At 38.6% G+C, this 27,527-nt stretch overlaps 1 protein-coding gene across 1 annotated transcript in view; it reads left to right on the forward strand.

The window, feature by feature from the left end:
• The window catches only part of LOC124788532 (protein BCCIP homolog), a 52,076-nt gene that overhangs the window by 23,723 nt on the left and 826 nt on the right, over nt 1–27,527 (forward strand). The window contains exons 4-5 of the mRNA XM_047255803.1: nt 7,400–7,587; nt 15,990–16,170. Of these exons, the coding sequence (XP_047111759.1) occupies nt 7,400–7,587; nt 15,990–16,170 (369 nt within the window). The remainder of the gene's footprint in view (nt 1–7,399; nt 7,588–15,989; nt 16,171–27,527) is intronic.

Consider the following 27,527-nt stretch of genomic DNA (forward strand, 5'->3'; position numbering starts at 1 on the left):
GCTTCTTTTAGTGTTCTCCAGACGTAAACCCAACTCGATGTTGGAAATAATGAAAACATTGACTTGTCGGACCATATGACGTGTTTCCACTATCAGCAGTCCAGGATTTATGCTCCTGATACAATGTTTTACTCTTATTTGCATTGGTTGTCATCACTAATGGTTTCGGTATAGCAGCTCATCCTTGAATATTTGCTTTATGGAGTTCTCGGCGGACAGTGTCGATTGATATGCGGTCTCAAAGATGGCTATTGAGCTCTGCAATCACTTTAGGCACCATAGTTTTGTGTTGTTTTGACACAATTCGTGTTAGCGTACAATGAACTGTGTCATTTAGTTTTGATTTGCACCCACTCTTATGTTTACACAGTGATGTCTTGCCATGTTTTGCATAGACTGTCATGACTGTTGAAACAGTTGCTCTTGAAACATTCAGTAAGTTGGCTATCTTGGTTATTGATGTTCCAGCTAATCGGTCACCCACAATCTGTCCTCTTTGGAACTCTGTTCGTTCTTTCAATTCTTTCATGGACGTCAACCTCAGCATCTGAATGTAAATATGAAGTGTGCACTACTGGGAAGCAATCTGCAGTGAAGCCTAGTCCATACTGAACACACACAGTCCAGCGCAACATGTGCTTTATTTGCATAAGATTTTAATTGGATTGAAATTAATGCTCAGCTAATGACACAGTTCTATGTACACTATTTGCATTTTATATGCAAATACAGTCATCCTTGTTCAGATTTTACGTGCAGAAACAGTCACCCATAAATAACTTTGGACTGGAACGAGACTGATGGATCAAATTTGATCCAGCATTGTATTGGACCTAGGTGTAAGGTAAGTTTTAACTGTTTGAAAACCTTTCTTCTTTTGGGGTTTTCCCAGGTTGGATTAAAAGAAGACATTGAAGCAATTCAGATGCGGGTGGCCAGATTTGTTAGTAGTAAGTTTGAACAACATGCAAGTAGTACGGAGATGCTTGGGAACTCAAATGCGAATCCCTGGAGTGAAGATGATGCTCTTTTCATGGAACTCTACTGAGAAAATTTAGAGAACCGGCATTCAAAGCTAACTGAAGGACAATTCTACTGTCGCCAGCATACATTTCATGTAAAGTCCGTAAAGATAAGAAAAACTGGGCTCACACAGAGGCATAGGGAGAATCACATTTCCTTCACTCTTGTTAGCTATTGGAACAGGAAAGGAAATGGCTGTTAGAGGCACAGGGTACTCTCCAGTGCACACCATATCTACATTTACATCTGCATGGATACTCTGCAAATAACATTTAAGTGCCTGGCAGAGGCTTCATTGAACCACCTTCACAATAATTCTCTATTATTCCAATCTCGTATAGTGCACAGAAAAAAAACTAACACCCATATCTTTCCATGTGAGCTCCGATTTCCCTTATTTTATTATGATGATCATTTCTCCCTATATAGGTCGTCGTCGATGACAAAATATTTTCGCATTCAGAGGAGAAAATTGATCATTCAAATTTCATGAGAAGATTCTGCCACAATGAAAAATGCCTTTGTTTTAATTATGTCCATCCCAAATCATGTATCATTTCAGTGACAATCTCTCCCCTATTTCTCAACAATACAAAATATGCTGCTCTTCTTTGAACTTTTTTGGTGTACTCTGTCAGTCCTATCTGCTATGTATCTCACACTATGCAGCAGTATTCTAAAAGTGGACAGACAAGCATAGTGTAGGCAGTCTCTTTAGTAGATTTATTACATTTTCTAAGTGTCCCGCCAATAAAATGCAGTCATTGGCTAGCTTTTCCCACAACATTTTCCATGTGTTCCTTCCAATTTAAGTTGTTCATAATTGTAATTTATGACCTTTGGGTTTGACTGATTCATTGTGTAACCAAAGTTTAACGGATTCCTTGTAGTACTCCATATGGATGACCTCACACTTTTCATTATTTAGGCTCAATTGCCAAATTTTGCGCCATACAGAAATCTTTTCTAAATCATTTAGCAATTTGTTTTGATCTTCGATGACTACTAGTCAATAAATGACAGTATCATTTGCAAACTACCTAAGCCGGTTGCTCAGATTGTCTCCTAAATCATTTATATAGATAAGGAATGGCCTGTAACACTACCTCCGGGAATGCCAGAAACATATCTGTTTTACTTTGACTTTCTGTCAATTTCTGTGAACTGTGACAACTCTGACAGGAAGTCATGAATCCAGTCACCTATCTGAGAGAATATTCCATAAGCATGCAATTGCACAACAAGCTGTTTGTGTGATACAGTGTCAAAAGCCTTCTGAAAATCTAGAAATATGGAATCAATTTGAAATCTATTGTAAGTAGCAGTCATCTCTTCATGCAAGTAAAGAGCTAGTTGTGTTTCACAAGAACCATGTTTTCTAAATCCGTGTTAACTGTGTGTCAATAGACTGTTCTCTTTGAGCTGATTCATAAAGTTCGAACACAATATATATTCCAAAATCATGCTGCATATTGACGTTAATGATACGGGCCTGTAATTTAGTGGACCACTACCACTACCACCTTTCTTGAATATTGGTGTTACCTCTGCAACTTTCCAGTCTTTGGGTACAGATCTTTCATCGAGCGAACAGTGATATATGATTAAGTATGGAGCTATTGCATCAGCATACGCTGAAAGGAACCTGACTGGTATACAGTCTGGACCAGAAGACTTGCTTCTGTTAAGTAATTTAAGTTTCTTCACTACTCCGAGGATATGTACTTCTACGTTACTCATGTTGGCAGGTGTTCGTGATTTGAATTCCGGAATATTTACTTCATCTTCTTTGGTGAAGGAATTTTGGAAGACTGTGTTTAGTAACTGTGCTTTGACAGCACTGTCATCTATAGGATTTCCATTGCTGTTGTGCAGAGTAGGCATTGATTGTGTCTTGCTGCTAGCATATTTCACATGCAACCAGAATCTTTTTGGATTTTCTGCCAGGTTTTGAGACGAACTTTCATTGTGGAAACTATTATAAGCATGCTGCATTGAAGTCCGTCCTAAATTTCTAGCTTCTGTAGAAGATCACCAATCTTGGAGATTCTGCATCTGTTTAAATTTGGCAATTTTTTTGTTGTTGTTTCTGCAACATTGTTCTGACCCACTTTGTGTACCGAAGAGGATCAGCTCCATCGTTTGTTAATTTATTTGGTATAAATCTCTCAATTGCTGCTGATACTATTTCTTTGAATTTGAGCCACATCTGCTCTTCACTTAAATTGTTAATTTGGAAGAAGTGGAGATTGTCTCTCAGGAAGGTGTCATTGAATTTTTATCTGCTGTTTTGAATAGATATATTTTTCATTTATTTTTGGGGAGTTTGGGGATTACAATATTCAGTCTCACTATGACAACCCTGTGTTTTCTAATCCCTGTATCCGTATGGTTGCTTGCAGAGTATGTATGTAGATCTACATGCGAAAAACAGCTTTTTCTGTGAGGCTTTTGAAGCACGCCACTTCTAGACTTTAAACTTGTACGAAGCGCTTCACAATTGGCACAAAGGTAGATAAATGTATAAAGTCAAAACAAATTTTTTTATCCAGTAATCTTCGTCTGTTGTCAAGTTAAGCCAAATGTAGCAATTATTATGTTAACTGAATGGGTGGAAACAGTTTAAAGTGAATCAGATAAATAAAAAATACATTCTTATAAAACTGAAAACTTTATTTCAAAAATTTTGCTTCATTTGGATTTTACCTGCAAAAAACACGTGTTTTGTGATTTTTTTGTGTGTGCCATTTCTATGTTTCAGACTTCAGTGAATGTGTTGAAATTGTGTAAGAACACTGACAAATGTTGCTAATTAATAGTTGTCATATTGTTTTGTGAAAGCTTATCATCTCCAGGAATATTTTCTTGAAAGAAGCAAAACTGGGGCATCTTGTACAACTTTTTGCATTCTCTAAAGTTAAACAGTTTTAAAAAAATTGTGAGCAGTTTTCATATAGATAATTTGAGACAGTGTCGGCCAAAAAAGACACATGAAAAAAGTGTGAAATTTAGTTTTTTATATCTCTGGATGTAAGTGTGTGATAAACCTGAAACATTGCATGTGATAACTTACTAACATAAGGTCTTAAATTCTCCTACTGCTTTCCAGTAGTTTGCAAATTGAGGGCAGAGTTGGTGATTTTTGTAAACACCCAAAAATGGTTATATCAGCCCACTCTATAAAAAGTATTTTGTGCGATCTCTTTCAACCCATTTCTATTAGAAAAACTGTATTCTAAACCACCTAAAAAATCTAGATTTGGTTTTGCAATGGAAGCATATAGGGCCCTAAAAATAATGACAAGGTGAAGATTCAGTGAAATATACTCATATTCCATTGGTACTCAAATTAAATCTGACATTTTTTAAAATTATTTTTTTCATTGTTTAATACTCTCAAAAATCCCGATGAAAAGAAAGTGAGCTTGAGTCAGACAAACTTGAAAAAGTGAAGAAAAGGAGGAAGTCTTTTGTCGCAATTTACCATGACGTTTTCAGCCACTTTGTTGGTGTAATAATTATGGAATAAAACTAGTTACAAGCTTCAAAATATAAATGTTGATAACCAAGGCAGTATAGAGCACACTGGTAAAATTGTTGCAGCACAGCTGCTACACACATTTTATAAGCAATCTTCAAGTTTTACACGATTGCTACATTTGTAAATTTTGGTGGGGTTCACAGTCTACCTGACCGTTTTTGGAAAAGGATTTGTGTTAATGAGAATTTTGAATGTCTCTCTTTATTTTGTAGTGCTACTGATGTGCTAGCTATCTTTTGGTCTAAAATATAGCGTATTTTCTGTCTGCATTGTTTGCAGTTTGTGTCCAACATAAGTGTACTGATGATACGTTGTACAGTATGTTGCTATGCTCCATGGTAGCTGAACAAATTCTGATTCTTTCAAAGTGTGAAAACCTGCAATGCCATCATCATGAGGGCCATGCTCAAAGCTGTCCAACAGCAGCCCTAGATGGGTTTCTCTACTAGAGGATCCCAAGCCTGATAAGGGTTTGTTTCCACATGGTCTCCAAGCCTGAGGATACATTTCTTTAAGTGTCCCAGGCCAAAGCTAGAAGTGGTTTCTTTTAGGATCTTAAACTCATGTTTACTCAAAGCTACTTGCTTTTTTCTCCTCCTGCTCCTCCTCCTTCATTAATTAATTGATTTACTGTGTAATATCATAAGGAAAACTGCCACCCAAATGCTGTCATTGATGGAGCCAGAATAACTGTAATAATGTGCTGTTGTGGAAACCAGCACTTTTCACTCCTTGATGGCCAATAAAATGAATTTGCTGGTATGTGCTGGTACATGCTGGTGCATAAAGCTTACGAAATTTTCCTTCTGCTCAGTGAAAGTCTTACAGGAGTTTCCAGTCCAACTTGCCTTTTCATAAATGCATGCAGGATATTGTCCTGGATGGAGGTCCTATGTTAATATACTTCCTTCACTGTCTTTAATTGTGGCCAGAAAAGAGGTTGCATCATTTCAGACTTTCGCTGACCTGAGGTGTTTCACCAGTTTGTAAAAAAGATGATTTCCTCTGGTTCCTTCTAGAGTATGCCCATGTTTAATTTACTTTTTTCAGTTTCTTATTTGCTGATGAAAGCAAATTTAATGCCAATAATGCTTTCAGTGCAGAAGAGAAATGTATCTACAGGCGCATGGATCTGCCTATTAACTGACCCTTGCAAGTTTGCTCTTGGTGCTAGTCACTTTGTTGTGCAGCTGTTTTTATAACAGGGTGACATTCCATGACTTTTACCAAAAGAAATCCTGTCTATCATCATTCAAAAGTCTCTTTTATGATAACAGAAATTGAGAATATTTTTGAAAGTTTTGCATTGGGCACTGGAGCCATAATTGAAATAGTGGGTGTTGGGAAATCCTAGCAGATTTTATTTTTACGTATTTACTCAGCTCCATGATAAAAATATGAATAGTTGTTGTGACATGTCACAAAGAGGCACTGATGATGCAAAAAGTGATAAATTCCACCTTCTGATTTTGTGGAAAATAGATGACAAATGGGTGGACTGATGCTTGACTACTTCCCCCGCAGCAACCTTGCCCTGCAATCTGAATGATAAGTGAACAGTTTTCAGCAAAATCCATTAGCATAATAAACTCATCTTCCTTCAGTTAAATTTGAGGACTTTAAAAGATGCAAACTCAGATGTTTGACAATGTAATGATGGCACGACACATTCCAAATTCTTGTTCTTTGTCAATAAAATTCATCCACTACCATTTGCGTTGTGTCCAGTGTCTTGATCAGTATGCATCTGTTGTTTATACACCGTAATTACCTGTGGGTCATGGTGTATGATACAGCTAGTAATTGCAGACACTATAGCTTCTGGCCCAGAGAACTTTACACAGCAATGTAGCACACAGTCATTAAATTGTGGACTGTATACTGTCATATTGAGAAGTTCAGGAGGTCATCTCTAATTTTTAGCCACACGAGAAGAGAGACATTTCTCCTTATTATTTAATATTTTGAGCCATTCCGTTGTTTGTAAGAACTGTGGAGCTGAACTTGTTAGAGACATCTAAAAAAAAAATTAAAAAGTACTTTTTTTTGGACTAAATCTGTGCAAGTATTAAGTTGGTGCAAGTAAAACTGCACAAGTGTTCATTGGGAACAGGTGTGAATATTCACACAAAATTTCAACGAAATCCATGGCTGACATGTGGGACCTTTTTCCAAAAATAGACCACTTGGCATGGAATGGCCCAATATAATCATTGTTTAACTTACATAATCAGTTCATTTTTTAAGAGTATGAGAACAACTTAACACTCCTCAAGTGATGGGTATGCGCATGCCTTTAAGAAGTGCAGCCAGCCACAGAACCAAATATGCAAAAGCAACTGCAACATTGCTTGCTGCTGACTGCATCTCTGTGCTGGTGAATTACACCTATATTGATTATCCGAGCAGGTGTAAAAGATTGAGGGTGGAAGGTGCAATCCAATTTTGCTGTGTGAATGGCAATAAGCACATTATTGGAGTATGCCTTATAAAATTATGACCTGTATTTGGAGAGGAGACTTGGCTACAGCTGGAGATGAGTGGTTAAGTGAAACAAGGGACAAGTAACTGCTGTGCACCGCAAATCATGTTGCTACACAATTTATGGACAGTTAAAGTGAAGACAGTTCACTCAAATTTATTGGACCTGCTTAACATTGAATCTGAAATGTAAACTTACTTGGCAGCTTTAGTGTAGGAGAAAACATAAGGAAAATAAGTTAATTCATAACAAAGACTAATAAATTAAATTGCATTAAATACTTTCTTCCTCATTATTGAATCCTTATGCAGTGCCTGAATTTTGTATTCTAATGTAATTATGATTTTTGACAGGAACGGGAGTGTGTGCAGCAGTTGCGTTCATTATTGTTGGAACTGAGCCGTGAACACGCAACTGATTCAGCTGCAACACAGATCAGTTCTCTTATTGCAGATGACACAAGGCCGATTGGATTGCTAATCAATGAACGATTTGTCAATATTCCTGCACAGATTTCTGTCCCTCTCCTTGAGAACCTCAGGTAAATTAATTACGGTATCATTTGCTTAAACTAATGCTCATGTTGATTTTAATCATCTCACTTTGCATTTATTGTGTAAGTATTATCACTTCAAGAAAACAATTATGTCCAGCAGTTTTGTTGTTGCCTTAAATTTGTATATATACTTAAAATACCTGAGTGTAATACTGGTAATGGTAATGAAAGGAGCAAAGGTGACCACTCACTGTATGGTTGTGGGGTTAGGCAATCAACAAGCATATAAACAAGACCGAAATGTTACTAAGCTTTTGGATAGCTTGCTTGAAGATAAGCCTAACAGAACACACACATACCGGGCGATCAAAAAGTCAGTATAAATCTGAAAACTTGAACCATGGAATAATGTAGATAGAGAGGTAAAAATTGACACATATGCTTGGAATGACATGGGGTTTTATTAGAACAAAAAAAAAGTTCACAAAAGGTCCGACAGATGGCACTGGACAGCAAAACGTCAGTGACCCCGTAGTGGCCGACCGAGCACAAGGCGTAATGCTGCTGAGACAGTTCAGTAAGAAATGGAGACTGTAGCGGGTTCGTCTATGCACGGGGAAGTCAGCTCTTGTGCAGTCGCACGTCGCACAGGCATTCCATACACTACTTAGGTGTACCCTCGGATGCTATCCGTACAGAATCCATCGGCATCATGAACTGTTACCTGGCGATTTAGTGAAGCGGAGGGCATTTGCGGTGTGGGTGTTTCAAAAGACGGCGGAAGATGATTGGTTGAGTAACGTGTTGTGGAGCGACGAAGCTCATTTCACGCTCCGAGGGTCTGTCAATGCACACAACTGCAGAATTTGGGCTACCGAAAATCCTAGAACTATCGTGGAAACTCCATTGCACGACGAGCAAGTCATCCCCAGCCTGGCTGATAAACACCTGCTGGAACGTACGATGTTTATGCAGGATGGCGCTCCACCCCATATTGCTAGACATGTGAAAGATCTCTTGCATGCGTCGTTTGGTGATGATCGTGTGCTCAGCCGTCACTTTTGTCATGCTTGGACTCTCAGGTCCCCAGACCTCAGTCCGTGCGATTATTGGCTTTGGGGTTACCTGAAGTCGCAAGTGTATCGTGATCAATCGACATCTCTAGGGATGCTGAAAGACAACATCCGACGCCAATGCCTCACCATAACTCCGAACATGCTTTACAGTGCTGTTCACAACATTATTCTTCGACTACAGCTATTGTTGAGGAATGATGGTGGACATATTGAGCATTTCGTGTAAAGAACATCATCTGTGCTTTGTCTTACTTTGTTATGCTAATTATTGCTATTCTGATCAGATGAAAATGAAATGTCGTGTGGCTAGGGCCTCCCGTCGCGTAGACCGTTCGCCTGGTGCAGGTCTTTTGAGTTGACGCCATTACGGCGACCTGCTCGTCGATGGGGATGAAATGATGATGATTAGGACAACACAACACCCAGTCCCTGAGCGGAGAAAATCTCCGACCCAGACGGGAATCGAACCCGGGCCCTTAGGATTGACAGTCTATCGCGCTGACCACTCAGCTACCGGGGGCGGACTCTGATCAGATGAAGCGCCATCTGTTGGACATTTTTGAACTTTTGTATTTTTTTGGTTCTAATAAAACCCCATGTCATTCCAAGCATGTGTGTCAATTTGTACCTCTCTATCTACATTATTCTGTAATTTATTCAGTTTTCAAATTTATACTGACTTTTAAATCACCCGGTACATCCACACTTACAGGGAAACCTTTATAGTCACCAAAGATCCTATAACCCTTGTATGGCTGAGTCTCATTGTGATATGCTGGTGATCTGGACATAGGACCAAGACACACTATCCTAATTGCTCCACGTCCTGAACATCTTCTCTCCTGCCCCTTTCACCTGATCCTTATCAGCTCAGCCACTTCGCAGGGCATAAACCTCCACACCTTCGATGGATCCATGTTAACCTAAACAACTGTCAACAGTACCTCCACTTTGATGGCTGCCATTTCTTCCACAGTGAAAGTCTCTCCAATAATCCCTAATCACCCATGTACAGCACATCCACTGTGACAAGCAGTTCCTTCCTCAGTACTCTAAAACTCATACTAAAGTCACACCTGGTCCACAAATGTATCTCCTGTGGCATATAATATATATTCCCCAAATGCCTTCAAAAACCAGCTGCAAAGGAGCATCCTCCTCTGTGCCCTATATTACACTGAAATGGAATGACTTAACCACATCCTTTACCAGGTTTTTGACTGCTATTGTCTTGCCCAGAAATGAGTAACATTTTCCCATCTGTGCCAAAGTGATATTCTGTCATCCATTCAATCTCCAGGATACAGGTCCATTCTGATGCCACCCCAACACCTAACCCCTTTGTACATGGGTTATATGCCAGTGGAACACACATACTATCACTGTCTTATCGTGGACATAGCCTACTCTATCAGAGGCAGGGCCACCTCTGAAAGTAGTCATTGCCATATGCCAAGTTTTGCACTGCCTTTAATATGACTATGACCATGAACCAGCTGTCCACTTGAATAAATGTCCACTGCCAGACTGACCATTACAGAGCATACCACTGAGCAGAACATGATAGACTTCAGTGGCTGTTCCACACCCCTTAATGTGTGGATAATGCAGTATTGGAAGCTACGCAATACTGACCATCCTATTACCTACTGAGATAGGAAAGATGGTTAGGGAGTGGGAAGTGTGTATGAATTTGGGGTAAGAAGGGAAACAACAAGGAAAACAACAGAAGCTAAAAGGGGAGAAGGGGAAGAACGTGTTCTACTACAGGACACTATTAAAAGTAAGTCAGAGATTCGACAGATAAGAGAGGAAGTAGGAGATAGTGGCAGAAGTAAAGCTGTGAGGGCACGTCATGAGTTGTAATGGGATAGCTGTTATTAGAGCACTTGTCTGTGAAAAGCAAAAGTCCCAGGTTAAAGCCCTGATCTAGCCCACAGTTGTAATATGCCAGGATTTTGTAGAATATCGCAATACATTTGTGTAAATAAAGTGACTTATTAGACTACCCTACAAACATCTCTTTCCATTACATTTTCTTGCCAGTGTCACAAACAGATGTTATCACAAATATTGTGGTGAGGGAAACTCAGATGTCAAATTAAACTATTTTCTTATGAACAGAATGTGACAAGACTTTTCATATGCCCAGTGAAGCATCTAAAACACCTTTTTTGTACACCTAAAAGAGTAATAATTTTACAAGCTTTATGTTCTTAGAACATGAGCTTGTGGAGTTGTCTTCCTATGGCTTTGCCCCACTGTAGGTGTCAGGGTTGCAGCCACAAGACATGAGCAGATGTTTTGCTTTGTGACTGACCTTGTCATTGTTAATTTAAAGGCATTTCAGTGGTGCTTCACCGTGTCCATAACTGGGCTATGATTAATTCCAGTTTACTGGGATCATGTCACAGTTCGCAGCTTTTATATCAAGCTGACCACTGAAGTATACATATGAGTATTACACTAGACAGGTGAACACTAGCAATATTTCTGTGCAGTTTAGGTAAAAGACACATGACCTCCCAATTGCAATTATATATCTTTGATCTGAATTACAAGGGGTCCTTCTGTCCTCAGAATTTCAGTTAAGTACGAGACTTAGCAGGTTAGTTGTACACCTCAAGGCTGCCCATTCATAGAAGTCTTAAAGTGCACTATTCCGAAAATTCCAAGAAAAAGCGTTCTAAAGTTTTAAACACAGCTCATACACACCTCATACACACCTCATATATAGGTTGTAAGTAGCAATGCAGCAAATGCGTGAAGTTGCTCAGTCAGTAGTGTGCCAGACTGTCAGGTGGCCAATCTGGGTTTGATCCTACATAACTACCAGTATGGTTTCGTTTTTTCTTGTTTTAAAAATTATAACAATTGTTAAATAAGGGTAATGACCTGAAGTACTATCAATTCAATCATCAATAATTGTGTTTTGTTCATGAAATGGCGGTCACAGCTACTTAAAATGTGAATTATATTCATCAGCATTTTCTGTTTAAAAAGTTGATTAATTTCAAATGCACTTTTAATGGAGTTAAATTAATTACCACTGTCACAGAATTCTGGTTGGAGTTTCAAATATATAAAAGGTTTTTATATCATGTTCATTTGTCAATTTTGTATTTTATGTGCGAGCACCAGAATGATGATTGTCATAAAAACATTGGAAAGAAAAAAATATTTTAGCATCTTGTGCAGTTTATGATGGGTGATTGTTTACAGGAGTAACGTTGTTTTAAAATATCTGTTGAAAAACATACTACATTGCTACTCCTGAAAACTTCTCTTTCATCAGACAGCCTCAAAGTATACTGGGCATGTTGGATGATTTCCTTAAAAATTGACAATGACAGCTGATGATGAAGGACTATTGGTTGTGTTTTTATGCAGTCTTCATGAGAATTTATTTCTCTACTATTTTCAATAAGATAAGTGCCATTTTGTAGACACTTTATGACATTTTTTACTTGGCTATAGAAATAGACATCACATGGTTGAACTAGAGAAGTACATTTCAGAAGAATCACTTTAATTGTACATGTTGGTGATTTCTCATCATCCTGAAAGATTTCATCATGTAACCCAGGCTTTGTTTGTCAACCCCAGGAGTCAGTAATTAACAGAAACTGTTCTTGACCCACATAAGACTTCAAACACCGGCTGAGAAAGTCAGTATACAGTTCTGTTGTTAGCTCCCAGATTTGGAAGATCATATTACAACAGTTTTATAATTTTGCTCATATTCTTTTACTGTTTCTTGAACTCAAGGACCAAAGTTACCAGTTGTGCATTGTAAACAAACGAATACATGAGGTAGGATGTTTCCAGACAGAGTGGAGTGGTATATGTGTTCGTCGCTTTATTCATGTCATGTCTTCTGATGAAAATAATTTTGCTTCCTGTGACAGTCGGAGTCCTGTTATACACAGATTGATACTGACATCCTGGAAAGGAAAAAAAAAAAAAACCAAAATTGAAGTATATTGTCAAAGAATCACAAAAATAGAGAGCAAAATGAATTTTTAAATACCCTGCAATAAATACCTGTCTGGTCATGTTAATAACGAAATCTTTGTTGAAATTTGGTATGTTTTAACATCTGGTTTTGAAAAGTGCCTGCAGTAGCCAAAGTTTCTTCAATCATAGCTATTTCTTTTCTTGAAACAAATCTGGTCGCTTTTCGCTGATGAATTCTTTGTTTATTTTTGAATCTATGAATCCAGCTGTCAAAAGCTTTTAATTCAAACTCTGTACACTGTTGTGCTACTGCTAAAGCCTACTGTTGTAAATGCAGTGTAGTCATTTGCTGATAATTCTCTCGGGTCTCAACAAAATGATCATATGTCCAGGAACTGATTCTGCGTACTTATCAAATTTATTACCTCCTTGTCTTTAATTTCTCCTTTCTATTGGGATAAATATTTCTTCTATCCTAGCCAGCTGCATCCCTTTTATTTATTGTTTTTTATTTGTAGTTTCCACGTGGGATGAGCCTTTGCGATATTAGCAACGTTAATCTTGTGATCTAAAGAAAGACGGTCTACTTGTGTTGCCTTCTTTTCTTCTGATTCATATTCATCAGATGAGCCGTGGTCTTCTTACTTTCCAAAAGGGTCAACTTCAGAGTTTTCATTTTCTTGAGCAAGTTCATCACCTGTCACAATTATTTTTTCAGCCATGTCCATAGTATGTATGTAAATTTCTTCACCTGTCAACATTGCTTCATGAGAAACTGTTGAAGATTCTGAATCAATCAAATTATTTGCAGCAAGCAAGTTTTAATAATTTCCACAACTTTTAACATCACCTTCAACACTTAACTAAGTTAATCTAAGTTAGATTAAGTAGTGTGTAAGCCTAGCAACCGATGACCTCGGCAGTTTAGTGCCATGGGAACTTACCAAAAAAAAAAAAAAATTATATATATATATATATATATATAAAAAAAAAACAAAGATGAGGTGACTTACCGAACAAAAGCGCTTGTGTCTGTATGTGTGGATGGATATGTGCATGTGTGCGAGTGTATACCTGTCCTTTTTTCCCCCTAAGGTAAGTCTTTCCGCTCCCGGGATTGGAATGACTCCTTACCCTCTCCCTTAAAACCCACTTCCTTTCATCTTCCCCTCTCCTTCCCTCTTTCCTGATGAGGCAACAGTTTGTTGCGAAAGCTTGAATTTCGTGTGTATGTTTGTGTTTGTTTGTGTGTCTATCGACCTGCCAGCGCTTTTGTTCGGTAAGTCACCTCATCTTTGTTTTTATATATAATTTTTCCCACGTGGAATGTTTCCTTCCATTATATATATATATATATATATATATATATATATATATATATATATATATATATATATATATATATATATATATATATATATATATATATATATATATATATAAATAAATTAAATTCCGATATTATTTCACAATACAGAACACTCCAATCTATGCAAAAGTCAGGTTTGAACTGGCACTGTAGCAGGTAAGACCCATTGCTTGATTAGTTCTGTGTGGGCTTTGACACTTCGTGCCTGTGTGCCTTTTTTGGATATACAACAGGGTAACAGCTATACTCTGCTTTTCCAAGAAGACACCGGTTTCCTTGAATTTACAACGAATATTTATAACCTTTTTACAGCTAATAATATAGTCCAATATTGTAATTACAGTAATTAATGCTTTAATTTACCTCCATTAAAAATGCATTTGAAATTATGCAACTTTTTAAAAACAAAATATTGATGAGGGTTATTCACATTTTAAGTAGCCTGTGGCAGCCATTTCATAAACAAAATAAAATTATTTACGATTTAATTGATTATTAATTAATTATAACAACTTGACTGACTGAGGTATTTTGCCTGTTTGCTGGAGTGCTACTTCTGAATCTGTATGAGGTGTGTATGAGCTACACTGTCCGCCCTGGTAGCTGAGTGGTCAGCGTGACAGACTGTCAATCCTAAGGGCCCGGGTTCGATTCCCGGCTGGGTCGGAAATTTTCTCCGCTCAGGGACTGGGTGTTGTGTTGTCCTAATCATCATCATTTCATCCCCATCGACGCGCAGGTCGCCGAAGTGGCGTCAAATCGAAAGACCTGCACCAGGCGAACGGTCTACCCGACGGGAGGCCCTAGCCACACGACATTTCCATTTTTATGAGCTACACTTAAAAAATTCTCCTTTTCTCAGAATTTTATGGATAGTGTGCTCTAAGACTTCTAGGAGTGGACACCCAGGGGGTACACAACCAACCTGTGAAGTCTCATCCCAAACTGAATTTCTGAAACTGGAAGGTGTAATAACTTCAAGTTGGAACAAATATATTTCAAGGAAGACGCAATACATGAAAGTCACAGATCAAGTAAACAGAGTAAGACGTGTGTACACTTTAACAGTCAAATCATAACTGAGTCCAAGTCTAGCGGCCGCTGGCTGGCTGGCTGCTTAGGTGGCGTTGCTGCTGCATGGCTGGCAGACAGCGCCGCATGTAGAGGACACGCGTAACTGCGCGGCGGCACTTTGAAAGATTGGTGAGTCACAACAGAAGGTCCCCTTGTTAGAGAGCAGTAAATTTGAACATCCTCTTTAAGTGTGGGAAAAGCATGTACAACTGACATCGGACTTGAGCTGTAGTATGCAAAGGACAGTGTCTTTATCCAAGTACAAATGATATTCAAATTATTCTACAGTTCGTTTGTAATTACATTGCAAGAATGTGTAGTCATCTTTCTCTGACATTCATGATGGAAGACTTTCATATTTATGAAACAAAAGTTGCTCTAACCAGTAAACAGGGATGTATAAAAGATGTGATATTATGTTCAACCAAAATTTTTTGAGCTAATACATCAGAATTCTTATTTTAAACAACAGAATATCCTGTATGGAATAACTACAATATTATGAAAAGGGTAGACTGCTACTCGCCATATAGCGGAGATTCTGAGCTGCAGACAGGCACAACAAAGACACTACTAAACACGTAAGCTTTTGGCCAGAAGGCCTTCTTCTGAAAGAGACCCCCCCCCCTCCCCCCCCCCCCCCCCCACACACACACACACACACACTTCGGCACAAACACAAATCACTCACACAGGACCACTGCTTCTGGCTTCCGGGGTCAGAGTGCAAGCATTTATGTAAGGATGAGAGAAGCTGTCTGGGTGGTGGGTGTAAGGAGGAGGCTGGGGTGGGGAGGGGGTGGGAGAGCAGGGCATGAGTAGGGCATGGTAAAGTGCTGTTTGTGGGACCATTAGTTATTAGTAATGTATCCTAATAAAAATGTTGTACTATCCTAGGTTTCCCCACAGTGCTAATTATATATTAAATGTCTTTGTTGATTTTATATAATTTGTGTGTGATTTTGTTTCAGCAAGGAAATAAAAAGAGCAAAAGAGAAGAAAATGCCATTTGACTTTGCATATTATGTAATAATATGCAAGTTATACAAAGCAGATAAAACATCAAAAAAGAAAAAGAAAAACAAGAAAGCTGACAGTGAGTGTGAACAAGATATAATTTGGTCTAACCCTGAAGAGGAAATCATAAATCAGGTATATCGTTACTTTTTCCCCCACACTACTAGCGCAACCTTCATTAGTTTTAGTGCACTAGTTTTCATCAGTGTCTGGTAAACACTGGAGAGACAAACAAATTGTTAGTTACTTAACACAGATGTGTGTCCATTTATCAAGAAGTTAAAAATATATGAGCTGAACTCTCAGATTTTTTTTTTTTTTTTTTTTTTTTTTGTTATACAGTAATGGAAAATCTGAGATAGAAACCATAAACAAAAATGAGGAAGGGCTAGTTGATATGTGGTGCTTCAAAATTTGTGCATCTCACTCCCTGTCAGTTGCCATTCAGTTTTCCTGTTTCCCTCTCCTGTCAGCCTGATCAGTCACTCATAAAAATACAGACAGACAGTGTCACCCTGTACACATTTGCACATGCTCAGATACGTCACACATCAAAAAATTAAAGTTGAATGGTAGTCTTTTCCTCATTTTTGTTTATGAAGTAGCTGTATCTCTTTGATATGCAAGAAAGGGAAAAAGCGATAGAAATAGAATTTTTAATTTATAAAATGCTACAAAGTGACATTTATTACTCCTTTGACATAGTAAATATTCAGTGTCAAGTTACTTGAGGATCAGCAGACCACAACTGTACAAGAAGCAAGACCCCAGAGCTGGGCAACGATAAACAGTGTATATTTAAGCACCAATAAGTGGCTAATAATACTTTCAGGCTAGTAAACCAAGATGATTTGAAAAGGCTAATGCAATATGACCCCTCTAGCTGTGAACATCAGACATCTGTGCCCACAGGTGTACATGCAACTACTAAGATGCTAACTGCAGTGTAAATTATTACTCAGTTCACAACTGAAGACTCCTGAAGACTTGGAGATATATGCTGTAGCAAAATCTTAAAATTATATTTTTCTTAATGTGACTGATTTAAGTGATGACATGATCTTGCAGGCTTGATAAGTATTCACTTTTCAGGCAGAGGTGGTGCCCCTGTAGTTTAATCAGTGTTCTGTTACTGTTGACTGTCAGTGTTTTAAGTGTGTTGCTGTTAAGTGCAATGTCTGTAGTAAAGAGCTGTGTGTCGTTCCTGATTTGTGAACCTTACAGAAATAAGTAATTTGAAGATGACATTTTGTTGAGTTTGAAGTTAACATAGGTTTTAAGTTTGCAACCGAGCACGCGGGGATGGACAAATGGCTGGTATGCAGGCAGTCCTCATTCAGCACCCAACAATTGGCTAGTGAGATGTTGATGGTTTAGCAAATACTCGTACAATTTCTAAGAGTACAAGAGTACATATTTAACAGAAAAATTTAACTTAGTCAAAAATTGTAATGTTTTGTTACATTTGTGGAACATGACATTTCCTTTTTATTCACAAGTAACAAAATATTTTGTGCCAGAACCCAGATTGCCTGAAGAGGCAGAAGGCATTTCAGTGAAGCTTAGACCTTTCTGTAAATTCTCTTCATAAGAAAAAAGTTTTCACAAGGAAATGTTCACACATAGATCTCATCTCAGCCATTTGTGTGTAGTTTGGGACTTTACTTGTACATGACAATACTTAATGTCTGGAGTTAACTGAACTGATGAAAGATATTAGAAAAAATTGAACTGAAGAAAGGTATTAGAAAAAAGTAAAGTGTTCTTTATCAAGCTATGTTTCAAATACATGCATTTTGTCTATGAATGTGTTAGTAGATCCTTTATCTGAGGTAGTGTTTTTAAAGTTATTTAAATGATTTGTTAAATGATTGGGAGAGACCATGTGCATGCTACAGAACATGGTGTTAACACAGTGCAATATGGCCCGTGTAGCGTAGGCTACCCCATGCAGGGCAGCTGCAGATGCTCAGTGGTGCCCATGCCCCGTGGGTGCTCCATATCCAGATCTATAAAAGGACAGTAACATTCTCTGTAAACTAAGTACTTCATGTGAGTGGTTCCTCAGTGGATTCTATGCAGTAGTGCAATACACATGATGTAGTGTTTATGAAATGATCTCTAACCACTGTTAAAGATAAACCTAGTTGATCTAAAAGATTTACATGCCAGTGTTGCTCAAATCACACTTTTTTATTAGAGAAGAAACTTACAGGGTCTTTAAATGGGGAGACGCATGCCCATGCAACACAAACCAACTAATACCAAATCCCACAAAGTCACAAGTGTGTGTTTTCATTTGAGATACAAGGAAAAGAGTTGCAAAATATAGTGTGCTCAGGTGTCAAGGTGGAACACTATGAGACCCCAAAACATTTAGGAGTGAAACTTATTACAACAAAAATAATCAGTTACTGATAATATAATGTGGATGGTTAGATAAAAAAAAAATCTACTGACCAAACGGTGGCAGGAGAACACACACACACACACACACACACACACACACACACACACACACACACACAAAAACAAAAGATTTAACTTTTATAAGATTTCGGAGCCAGAGGCTCTTTCTTCTGGCAGAAGAGTTGAAGGTGAAGGGAGAAGAGTGAATGAAAATGATTGGAGAGGTTTAGGGAAAGGGGAACAATTTAGCAAAGTCACCCAGAACCCTGGGTCAGGGAAGATTTACCGGAGGGAATGAGAAGGAAAGACTGATTGTTGGGGACTGCACCAGATGAGATTTGAAAACCTGAGAGCTTAAAGGTGGAAGGTGGTCTTCCACTTTTGAAGTTCTCAGGTTTTCAATTCTCGTCCAGTGCAGTCCCCAACAATCAGTCTTCCTTCTCATCCCGTCTAGTAAGTTTCCCCTGACCTGGGGTCCTAGGTGAGTTTTCTAAACTGTACCCATTTCCCTAAAGCTCTCCAGTCCTTTTCCTCCACCCCTCTTCCTTCCACTTCAACTCTTCTGCCAGAAGGAGGTGGCACTGGCTCCATAAGCTTATAAAAGTTAAATCCTTTTGTGTATGTGTTCCCCTACCGCCACTTGGTGAGTAGATTTTTTTTTATCTATCCATTTACGTTGTATTAGGAGTGAGACTTACTTCCAAAAAGCACTGCATGTCAAAAGTTTCCATCAGGAACAATCTTCTAAGGAAACTGGCAGGATCACATTGGTGTTGTCAACCTGAAACTCTATGAACCTTTGCAGTGGCACTATGCTTTTTGTGCCAGAGTATGCACGTTGCGAGGGCTCTGCCATCTTGATGCGTACCTTTACCTAGAGCTGGCAGCCCTCCCCATTTCTTCCAGAAGTTCTTCATGAAAATTGCTTTTTACAGAGAACTATTCAACTGTTTGGAAGATATCTGGTTTTATTTACCATATTACAAACAGGTTTGAATTCACAACTCAAGTTACTACTCGTTTGTAATAAAAGCAGGACCAAACTGTTCCAAAGGCTATTGACAGAATCCTCCCTTACTTCATTCAACACGTAGGTCAGTGTTGACCGTCGTCATGCAACTTCATCATGGAGGGACTCCATCGTGCAACGCACGCCAGAGTAGACTCTGTGGTTACTAGTGGTGATACTGTTTCAAGACAATCTTTCTCCGCTGCATGATGTCCCTGTAACGCTTCTAACAAAAAATCCAAACACAATGAACTCAGAATCACTTCAGTACACTGACTAACCCTAACAACATAACTTAAACTTGGTTGCCTATGAACTAGCCATGATTTCTCAGTTCTATCAGATATTACAGGGGCAGGTGTTTTGTGAACTCGTATCATTGTACCCTTACTGTCATGTTGTGTATAATTCAACATACGCCAAACAGGTGGACATAGCTCTCAGTGATAGCTGCATAATATAACAGGTTACTTGAGATTGACTTCAGTCGAATGACTATACCACCTTCCAGGAATAGCACAACTTCCTGTTTGAAGGGATATAGCTGGGAATGAGGAAAGAAAGAAGGTGGAGCAGGAGAGAACGGATCCTCTGTATGGGCATGAACTGCACCCACATCGAAATCAAGGAGTAGCTGATTTAGAACATCGACGCCGCTTACAAGAACTACTGCTGAAAAAGCTAGGTTGCAACCATGGACAGCTGTGACCTACCTTCCCCTGACTGGAAGAATGTTTCAGAAACGCTCCATCCTGGTATGATGATAAGTAGATGACTTGGAAGTCCATGAATAGATGCGAGATGTGGAGTTAGCAGATCAAAGGTTAATTTGGGAAGATGTGCTACACTGATCAAGATTATATTCAGTGTGACTCTGGAGAAGACCAGAGTGTCCATCTTATGCTTCCATGCTGACTGTGTCCAGCCTCCAGCACAGAAGATGAACATCATCAAGGAACAGAAAATCCAGTAGAAGTGGCCAAGTTTTCAGCAAGAGTAATATAGTTATAACCGTATATAATATGTATGTTTATGATACTAGAATAAATAAATTAGAGAAGAAAAATAATGCAATATATTTACAATGAAGCATCAACTTTGATTTATTTATATGTTTTTAAAAGTGGTAATGTACAAACCAAAAAGGAAAGTTTATTACAAAGTCACAGTGGTATTAATGTAACATAAACCAGAATTGGCACAATTCTGGATTGCTTTGAAATGTCATTGCAAAATACAGAAATAAAATCGAAACCTTTTTTGTTGCACTATTTAAAAGGGGAACTTACTTGCTTATTTTATTATGTACAATTCAAATAGACAGTACAATAATCATAACAAACTCATTAGAGTTATGAAAAAAGTTTTGCATGGTATCTCTTTTTGAGTTGTGGAGTTTTTATTTTTGTTTAATTCACAATAACAATACGGGAGTGTTTAATACTAGTCATCTGAAAGTGAGACTGTTTTCTGTGGTTCACATTTCTTATTTTGGTCTTATAATCATGGAAGTACTGAGGAGTGCAAAGGACAATGTTGGTGTCCATGCACCATCATCTACTCTTAATACTTAATATGCTTACCATTCTTCTTATGTTCTATCTGAAAAGCTTTGCAGTAGTGAACTGTATTGAATTGGTTGAAATACATGGAACTTTCTCTGAAAAATAATGAGCAAATCTCCAGTCAGCTTGCGTGGATTACATAGGATGTTGCTGAATATCAGGTCATTGTTTTCATGCCAATTTCATCCATTGTGTATTCATGTAATCGGTTAGTGATACATCCATTTTAATCTCTTATTTGTGTAAGATAATGTTTGTTTAATAAATAAGTGGGGTGCTGTCATAGTTGTGGTCTTCAGTCTGAAGACTGGTTTCATGCAACTCTCCACGGTGGCCCATCCTGTTCGAGCTCTCTTTATCTCTGCGTAACTACTGCAACCTACACCCATTTGAATGTATTTGCTGTATTCAAGCGTTGGTCTCCCTCTACAATTTTTACCCTCCACACTTCTTACCATTACCAAATTGACAATTCCTTGATCCATCAGGATCTGTACCGTCAGTTAATCCCTTCTTTTAGTTAAGTTGTGCCATAAATTTCTTTTTTCACAATTTCAATTCATTACATCCTCATTTGTTATTCACTCTACCCATCTAATATTCATCATTCTTCTATAGCACCACATTTCAAAAACTTTTGTCTTGTTCTTGCCTGATTTGTCTGTCATCCATGTTTCACTGCCATGCAAGGCTATATGTTTAAATTTGTAGATGTTAATAAATTCCTCTTTCTTGGAGAGGCTTTTCTTGCTATTGCCAGTCTGCTTTTTACATCTGCGTATTTTGGCATAAGTTATTTTACTGCCCAAATAACAAAACTTGTCTACTACTTGTAATGTCTCATTTCCTAATCTAAATTCCTCAGAATTGTGTGATTTACTTAGACAACATTCCATTGCCCTTTTTTACTTTTATTATTGTTATCTTATTATCTCTTTTCAAGACACTGTCCGTGCAATTGTAGTCCTTGGGACAGAATTACATTGTCATCGGCAGACCGCATAGTTCTTATTTATTCTCTCTGAACTTTAATGCCTTTTCAAATTTCTACCTAGTTTCCATCACAGCTTGCTCAGTGTACAGATTGAATAACATTGGGGGTAGGCTACAATCCTGTCTCACTCCCTTCTGAACTATAGCTTCAGTTTCATGTCATTTGACTGTCACAATTACAGTCTGGTTTCTGTACAAGTTGTAAATAACCTTTCGCACCGTGTGTTTTGTCCCTGCTACCCTCAGAATTTCAGAGCATAGCCCAGTCCACATTGTCAAAAACTGTCTCTAAATCTACAAATGCTCTAAATGTATATGTGCCTCTCTCCAGCCTGTCTTCTAAGATATAGTACGTAGGTTCAGCATTGCCTCATGTGTTCCTTCATTTGACCCAAATTGGTCTTCCCCGAGTTCACCTTCTATCACTTTTTCCATCTTGTGCAAATTGTGTCAATATTTTGCAGTGATGATTTATTAAAGTGATAGTTGCTATTATTCTTGCCTGCAAGCACCAAATTTTTTTGGAATTTGAATTTTTACATTTTTCTTGAAGGCTTAGGGTATTTTGCTTGTCTCCTCTATCTTTCATACCAAGTGGAATAATTTTGTCATGGCTGGCTCTTCCAAGGATCTCAATAATTCTGATGGAACATCAAATGTCATTTACCGCTGGGGTGTTGTTTCCACTTAGACCTTTCAGCATGCTGTCTGTAATATAGCCCCTGTACATATTCTTTCCACTATTCAGCTTTCCCTTTGATTAATACTGGTTTCACATCTGAGCTTTTTCTATTTATTCACCTGCTTCACTTTTCTCCAAAGACCTCTTTAATTTTGCTATAGGTGGCATCTATCATTTCCCTAGTTTCTACAGTCTTGCATTTGTCCTCTAGCTGTTCCTGTGCAGCCATTTTCATTTTTTGTCAATCTGAATTTTTTTAGACATTAGTGTTTCCTTTCCTCTTCTTCTTTTGTATATTTTCTCCTGTCATCAATGAAATTCAGTATTTCGTCAGTTATGCAATGATTTCTACTTGGTCTTGTCTTTTATCGAAGTGATCCTTTGCTGCATTCTCTAATTTGGCTCTCAAATCTACCCAGGAGTTTCTTTTTTTGTCTTCCTTTTCTCCGTTTCAGTCCCATGTTGTTTGATGATCTTGCTGAAACTCCCAACAATCTTTGGTTCCTTCTGATTTTTCCAGGTCCCCTCTCCTTAATTCCCTGCCTTTTTGCAATTTCTTCAGTTTCAATCTGCAGGTCATAACTAATAAATTGTGGTTAGAACACACACCTGCCTCTGGAAATGTCTTAGTCAGGGGCCAAGTGTGCAGGAAGTTATCGGTGCAGCACAACATTTCTTTTACTATTGCTGTATGGCTTTTTTCATGTGGCACTAATCTCTGCAGTTTGACAGAATTGTGGTTCCATGGTGTTTGCCCTTCGCTGTTTGTTCCTGGTATGAAGGATATTCACAGATCTAGTGGCTGTTTGCCCAAAAAGAGGCAGCATAGCAATCTGTTGTCACAAGTCTTTAAACATGAATGGGAATGCCAGAAGAGAAGGATGAGAATTCTCAATGTATGTTATGAGTTCGCATAAGCTTTGGTACTGCAAATTTGTTACGAAACAATATTTACAATACCATGCAGAAAGAATTTAAAGATTTAGTTGACAACAAAAGAGTAAAAAATTGCAACGATCTATAACTGGGATTCATTGTTCTGTACATCAGAAGTAACTTTGTGCTGAATTTGCAGGTATGCAGCACATGAAAAAAGATGACATGAATAATGAAATTTCTGAAGTTACACACATTATTCCACTGTCAGCTGCAACAGTTTTTGATGTAACTGAATTACGAGCATGGAGACCTTATATATTACTGCAAAGTACACTGGTTAAGTTAGAAGACAAGCCTGGAGCAATTTTTCGTATCTAAAACTTGGTATTGTTGAATTTATAAAGCACAAAGAAATGCAAGGACAAAAATTAGACCGCCTGGAGCAGACTGCGCACCTTCCACTTTAAGTGGACTTGATGTCCTATTGCCCTCAGTAAGATACTTCAAAGTGAGAAACAACTTCTTTCTGATTTTACAAGGATGCATTAAACAAATGCATTACCATTCTGACCAACACAGTCCAGTTCCCTGTCCGCCCCCGGTAGCTGAGTGGTCAGCCCGACATAATGTCAGTCCTAAGGGCCCGGGTTCGATTCCCTGTTGGGTTGGAGATTTTCTCCGCTCAGGGACTGGGTGTTGTGTTGTCCTAATCATCATCATTTCATCCCCATTGACCCGCAAGTTGCCGAAGTGGCATCACATCGAAAGACTTGCACTCAGTGAACGGTCTACCCGATGGGAGGCCCTAGTCACACGACATTTACATTTAGTCCAGTTCCCTAAGCTCACTGCCATTAAAGAAAACATGAGATATGAAGAATTCATTGTGGGCTTGTAGGAATTACATGAATAGTTTCCTAACCATTTTGAGGTCACTGCCAATCTTACATGTCTTATCGAGACCATTTGCCATTTCAGTTGAAAACACCCTCATGCACATGCAAACGTAACTTATTGACCTGCAAGGTAATTCCCGTTTTAAAGACAAACCCTCTTACATTAAAACTGTCCTAGACATTACATTGTTCTCCTCAGATAGTTTCCACTTCTCCATAATGATGTTGCATATGAGCTGTAATAATTTGATTGACATGTTTGTGTGAAAGACATTTTTTCGGTTATGAAACTTAATAAGTCAAGATTACATGGCAAACTGAGTGCAGACATCTGTGAAATTATTTGCATATGTCTGTAGCTTACAGTTTGTACCAGATAAAAATTATATTACGTTTTCAACATGCCAGAAGTAATTAAAAATTACTGAAAATTTGTTTTGTTTGTGATCTATGATGTTGAGACAAGCGAAATAGAAATCCAATTCATATGCAGTGCAGCTGCAGTTCCGTTTAACCATTTAAATGTGGGATGTTCACAGTTTCCCCTCGTTTCCCCTTCTCGTGCTCTGACGGCATGCTTTGGTGGTGGGGAGCACTCTGGCACTCAAGCCAGGACATGGTTGTGAGCCGAATTTTTGGCTGCCCATGGTCTCACAGTTTAAAATTTGTGTTCTTAATCTGTTTTACCGTTATATAATCAATTTGAAATCTTCCAATGTCTTCAGGTCTCTTCCACGAATATAACCTCCTTTCATGGTTTTTAACCCAAATGTTAATGATGATTAAATTATGCTCTGGGAAAAATTCTACCAAGTGGCTTCCTCTTCCATTACTCCCGCCCCCTCCCAGTCATTCTTCTCCCACTATTTTTTCTTCTCTTCCTTTTCCTACTACTGAATTCCTGCCACCCATTAATTTTTATCTCCTTTAACCATCTGAATAATTTTGTTTATCTCATCATGTATTCTTGCAATTTCTTCATCTGCGGAGCTATTGGCATATCAACTTGTTCTACTGTGGTGGGTGTTGGGTTTGTTTCTTGGCTGAGATGATGTGTTCACTATGTGTTCATAGTAGTTTAACAGCTTTCCTGTTTCCTTACTCACTATTAGACCTACTCTTGCATTATCACTGCCTGCTTTTGTGATCATAAACCTGTTCTGACCTGCCCAAAAGATGTTCTTCCTGCGACTGCACTTCCCTAATGCCCACCATTTCTGACTTCAACCTAGCCATTTCCCTTTTTCAGATTCTCTACCCTTTCTATCCAATTAAGGAATCTAAAAACACAGATGATGTGACTTACCGAACGAAAGTGCTGGCAGGTCGATAGACACACAAACAAACACAAACATACACACAAAATTCAAGCTTTCGCAACAAACTGTTGCCTCATCAGGAAAGAGGGAAGGAGAGGGAAAGACGAAAGGATGTGGGTTTTAAGGGAGAGGGTAAGGAGTCATTCCAAGCCCGGGAGCGGAAAGACTTACCTTAGGGGGAAAAAAGGACAGGTATACACTCTCTCTCGCGCGCGCGCGCGCGCACACACACACACACACACACACACACACACACACACACACACACACACACATCCATCCGCACATACACAGACACAAGCAGACATTTGTAAAGGCAAAGAGTTTGGGCCCACCTCAGCAAGGTCCATGGTTCATGGAGGGTGGTTTTACTGCATTTATTGTCTTTCTGCAAAACATAATGCTAATAGTACCACAATTTCTTTGAGGAGTTTTGAGAGAAATTCTGCTGTTGTTCCTCACTAAAATTTTTGTACTTGTAACATAGCCTTAAGATTTTTCAGAAAGACAATAAATGTCTGTCTATGACTTACACTTCACAGCTGAGAGGTGTTTTTAGGTTTGGAAAACAATTTGAATCATCACTTATACTTTCATTTGTAAATTACAAATAATCATTGTTTATATCTCCTAGTTCCAATCCTGGATCTTTGTGGAAAATCTTGAAGACCTGACTCGATCAGATTGCTAGGCACTGTCTTTCCATCCTCAAATGAATCATTATGGACTCTCTTTGTAGTTCTTTAAATCACCAAAAGAGTGAGATATCTGGTAATTGCAGCCCTCTGGCAACGGAACAAGGAATTGTTCCCACATTTATAGACGAAATGGCTTTGATGCCACAGGTGGCAGGCCCACCCCTAATGGATACAGGCATCGCATCATTGAGATAACACTTTGGAGATAAGACTTTTTTTTTTTTTTTAACCAAATACACAAAGTCAGTTTAAACTTCATTGTGTGTGTGTGTGTGTGTGTGTGTGTGTGTGTGTCAGGGCATCCATGAATGAGCGCTATTTTCAGCCTGTTCATAATTTCAATTTCTCATTGAAGTTGGTTTTGTTTCTTAACTTTCGCTTAGCCAATATTACATAAGTGGAATCTATTACTCTGTGTATACCTGGGTTAATTACATATACACTGAGAGCCAAAACAGTATGACAACCTACGTAAAAGTGTATTGGTCCACTTCTGGAACAGAATTCAGCTGTGATTCTGCGTGCCGTAGATTCGACAAGTACTTGATAGGTTTCCAGAGGTTTGTGGCACCAATACCTACGCACAGGTCACTCATGTGCCATAATTTACGGGTGGTTGTTTGTGGGTAAGGAGCTGGTGCCTGATAGTGTCCCAGTTAACTTCCATTGGATTCAGACAAGCCAAATTTGATGGCCAAGACATCAATGTGAGTTCACTATCACACTCCTCAAACCAGTGCACCATAATTCTGGCCTCCTGCTGGGAGAAGCCATCACTGTTGAGGAAGACATCAAACGTAAGGGTTCACAGGTGGTCCCACTGCCCTATCTCAGTGGCGCGCTGCAGGTTTCAAACGGCTGTTTGCCTCGATGATGGTGTATCACGACATGACTATTGATGGTTTAACAATAAGCGGGATTCATCCAACCAGGAAATGCAGTTTCATTGATCCATGGTACAATCTTGATGATCCTGTGCCAACAGTAATCATAATTGATAATGTCGTTGGGTCAGCAGTGAATATGTAGGGTCCTCTGCTGT

The sequence above is a fragment of the Schistocerca piceifrons genome, chromosome 3, assembly GCF_021461385.2.
Source record: "Schistocerca piceifrons isolate TAMUIC-IGC-003096 chromosome 3, iqSchPice1.1, whole genome shotgun sequence".
Taxonomy (NCBI): Eukaryota; Metazoa; Arthropoda; class Insecta; order Orthoptera; family Acrididae; genus Schistocerca; species Schistocerca piceifrons.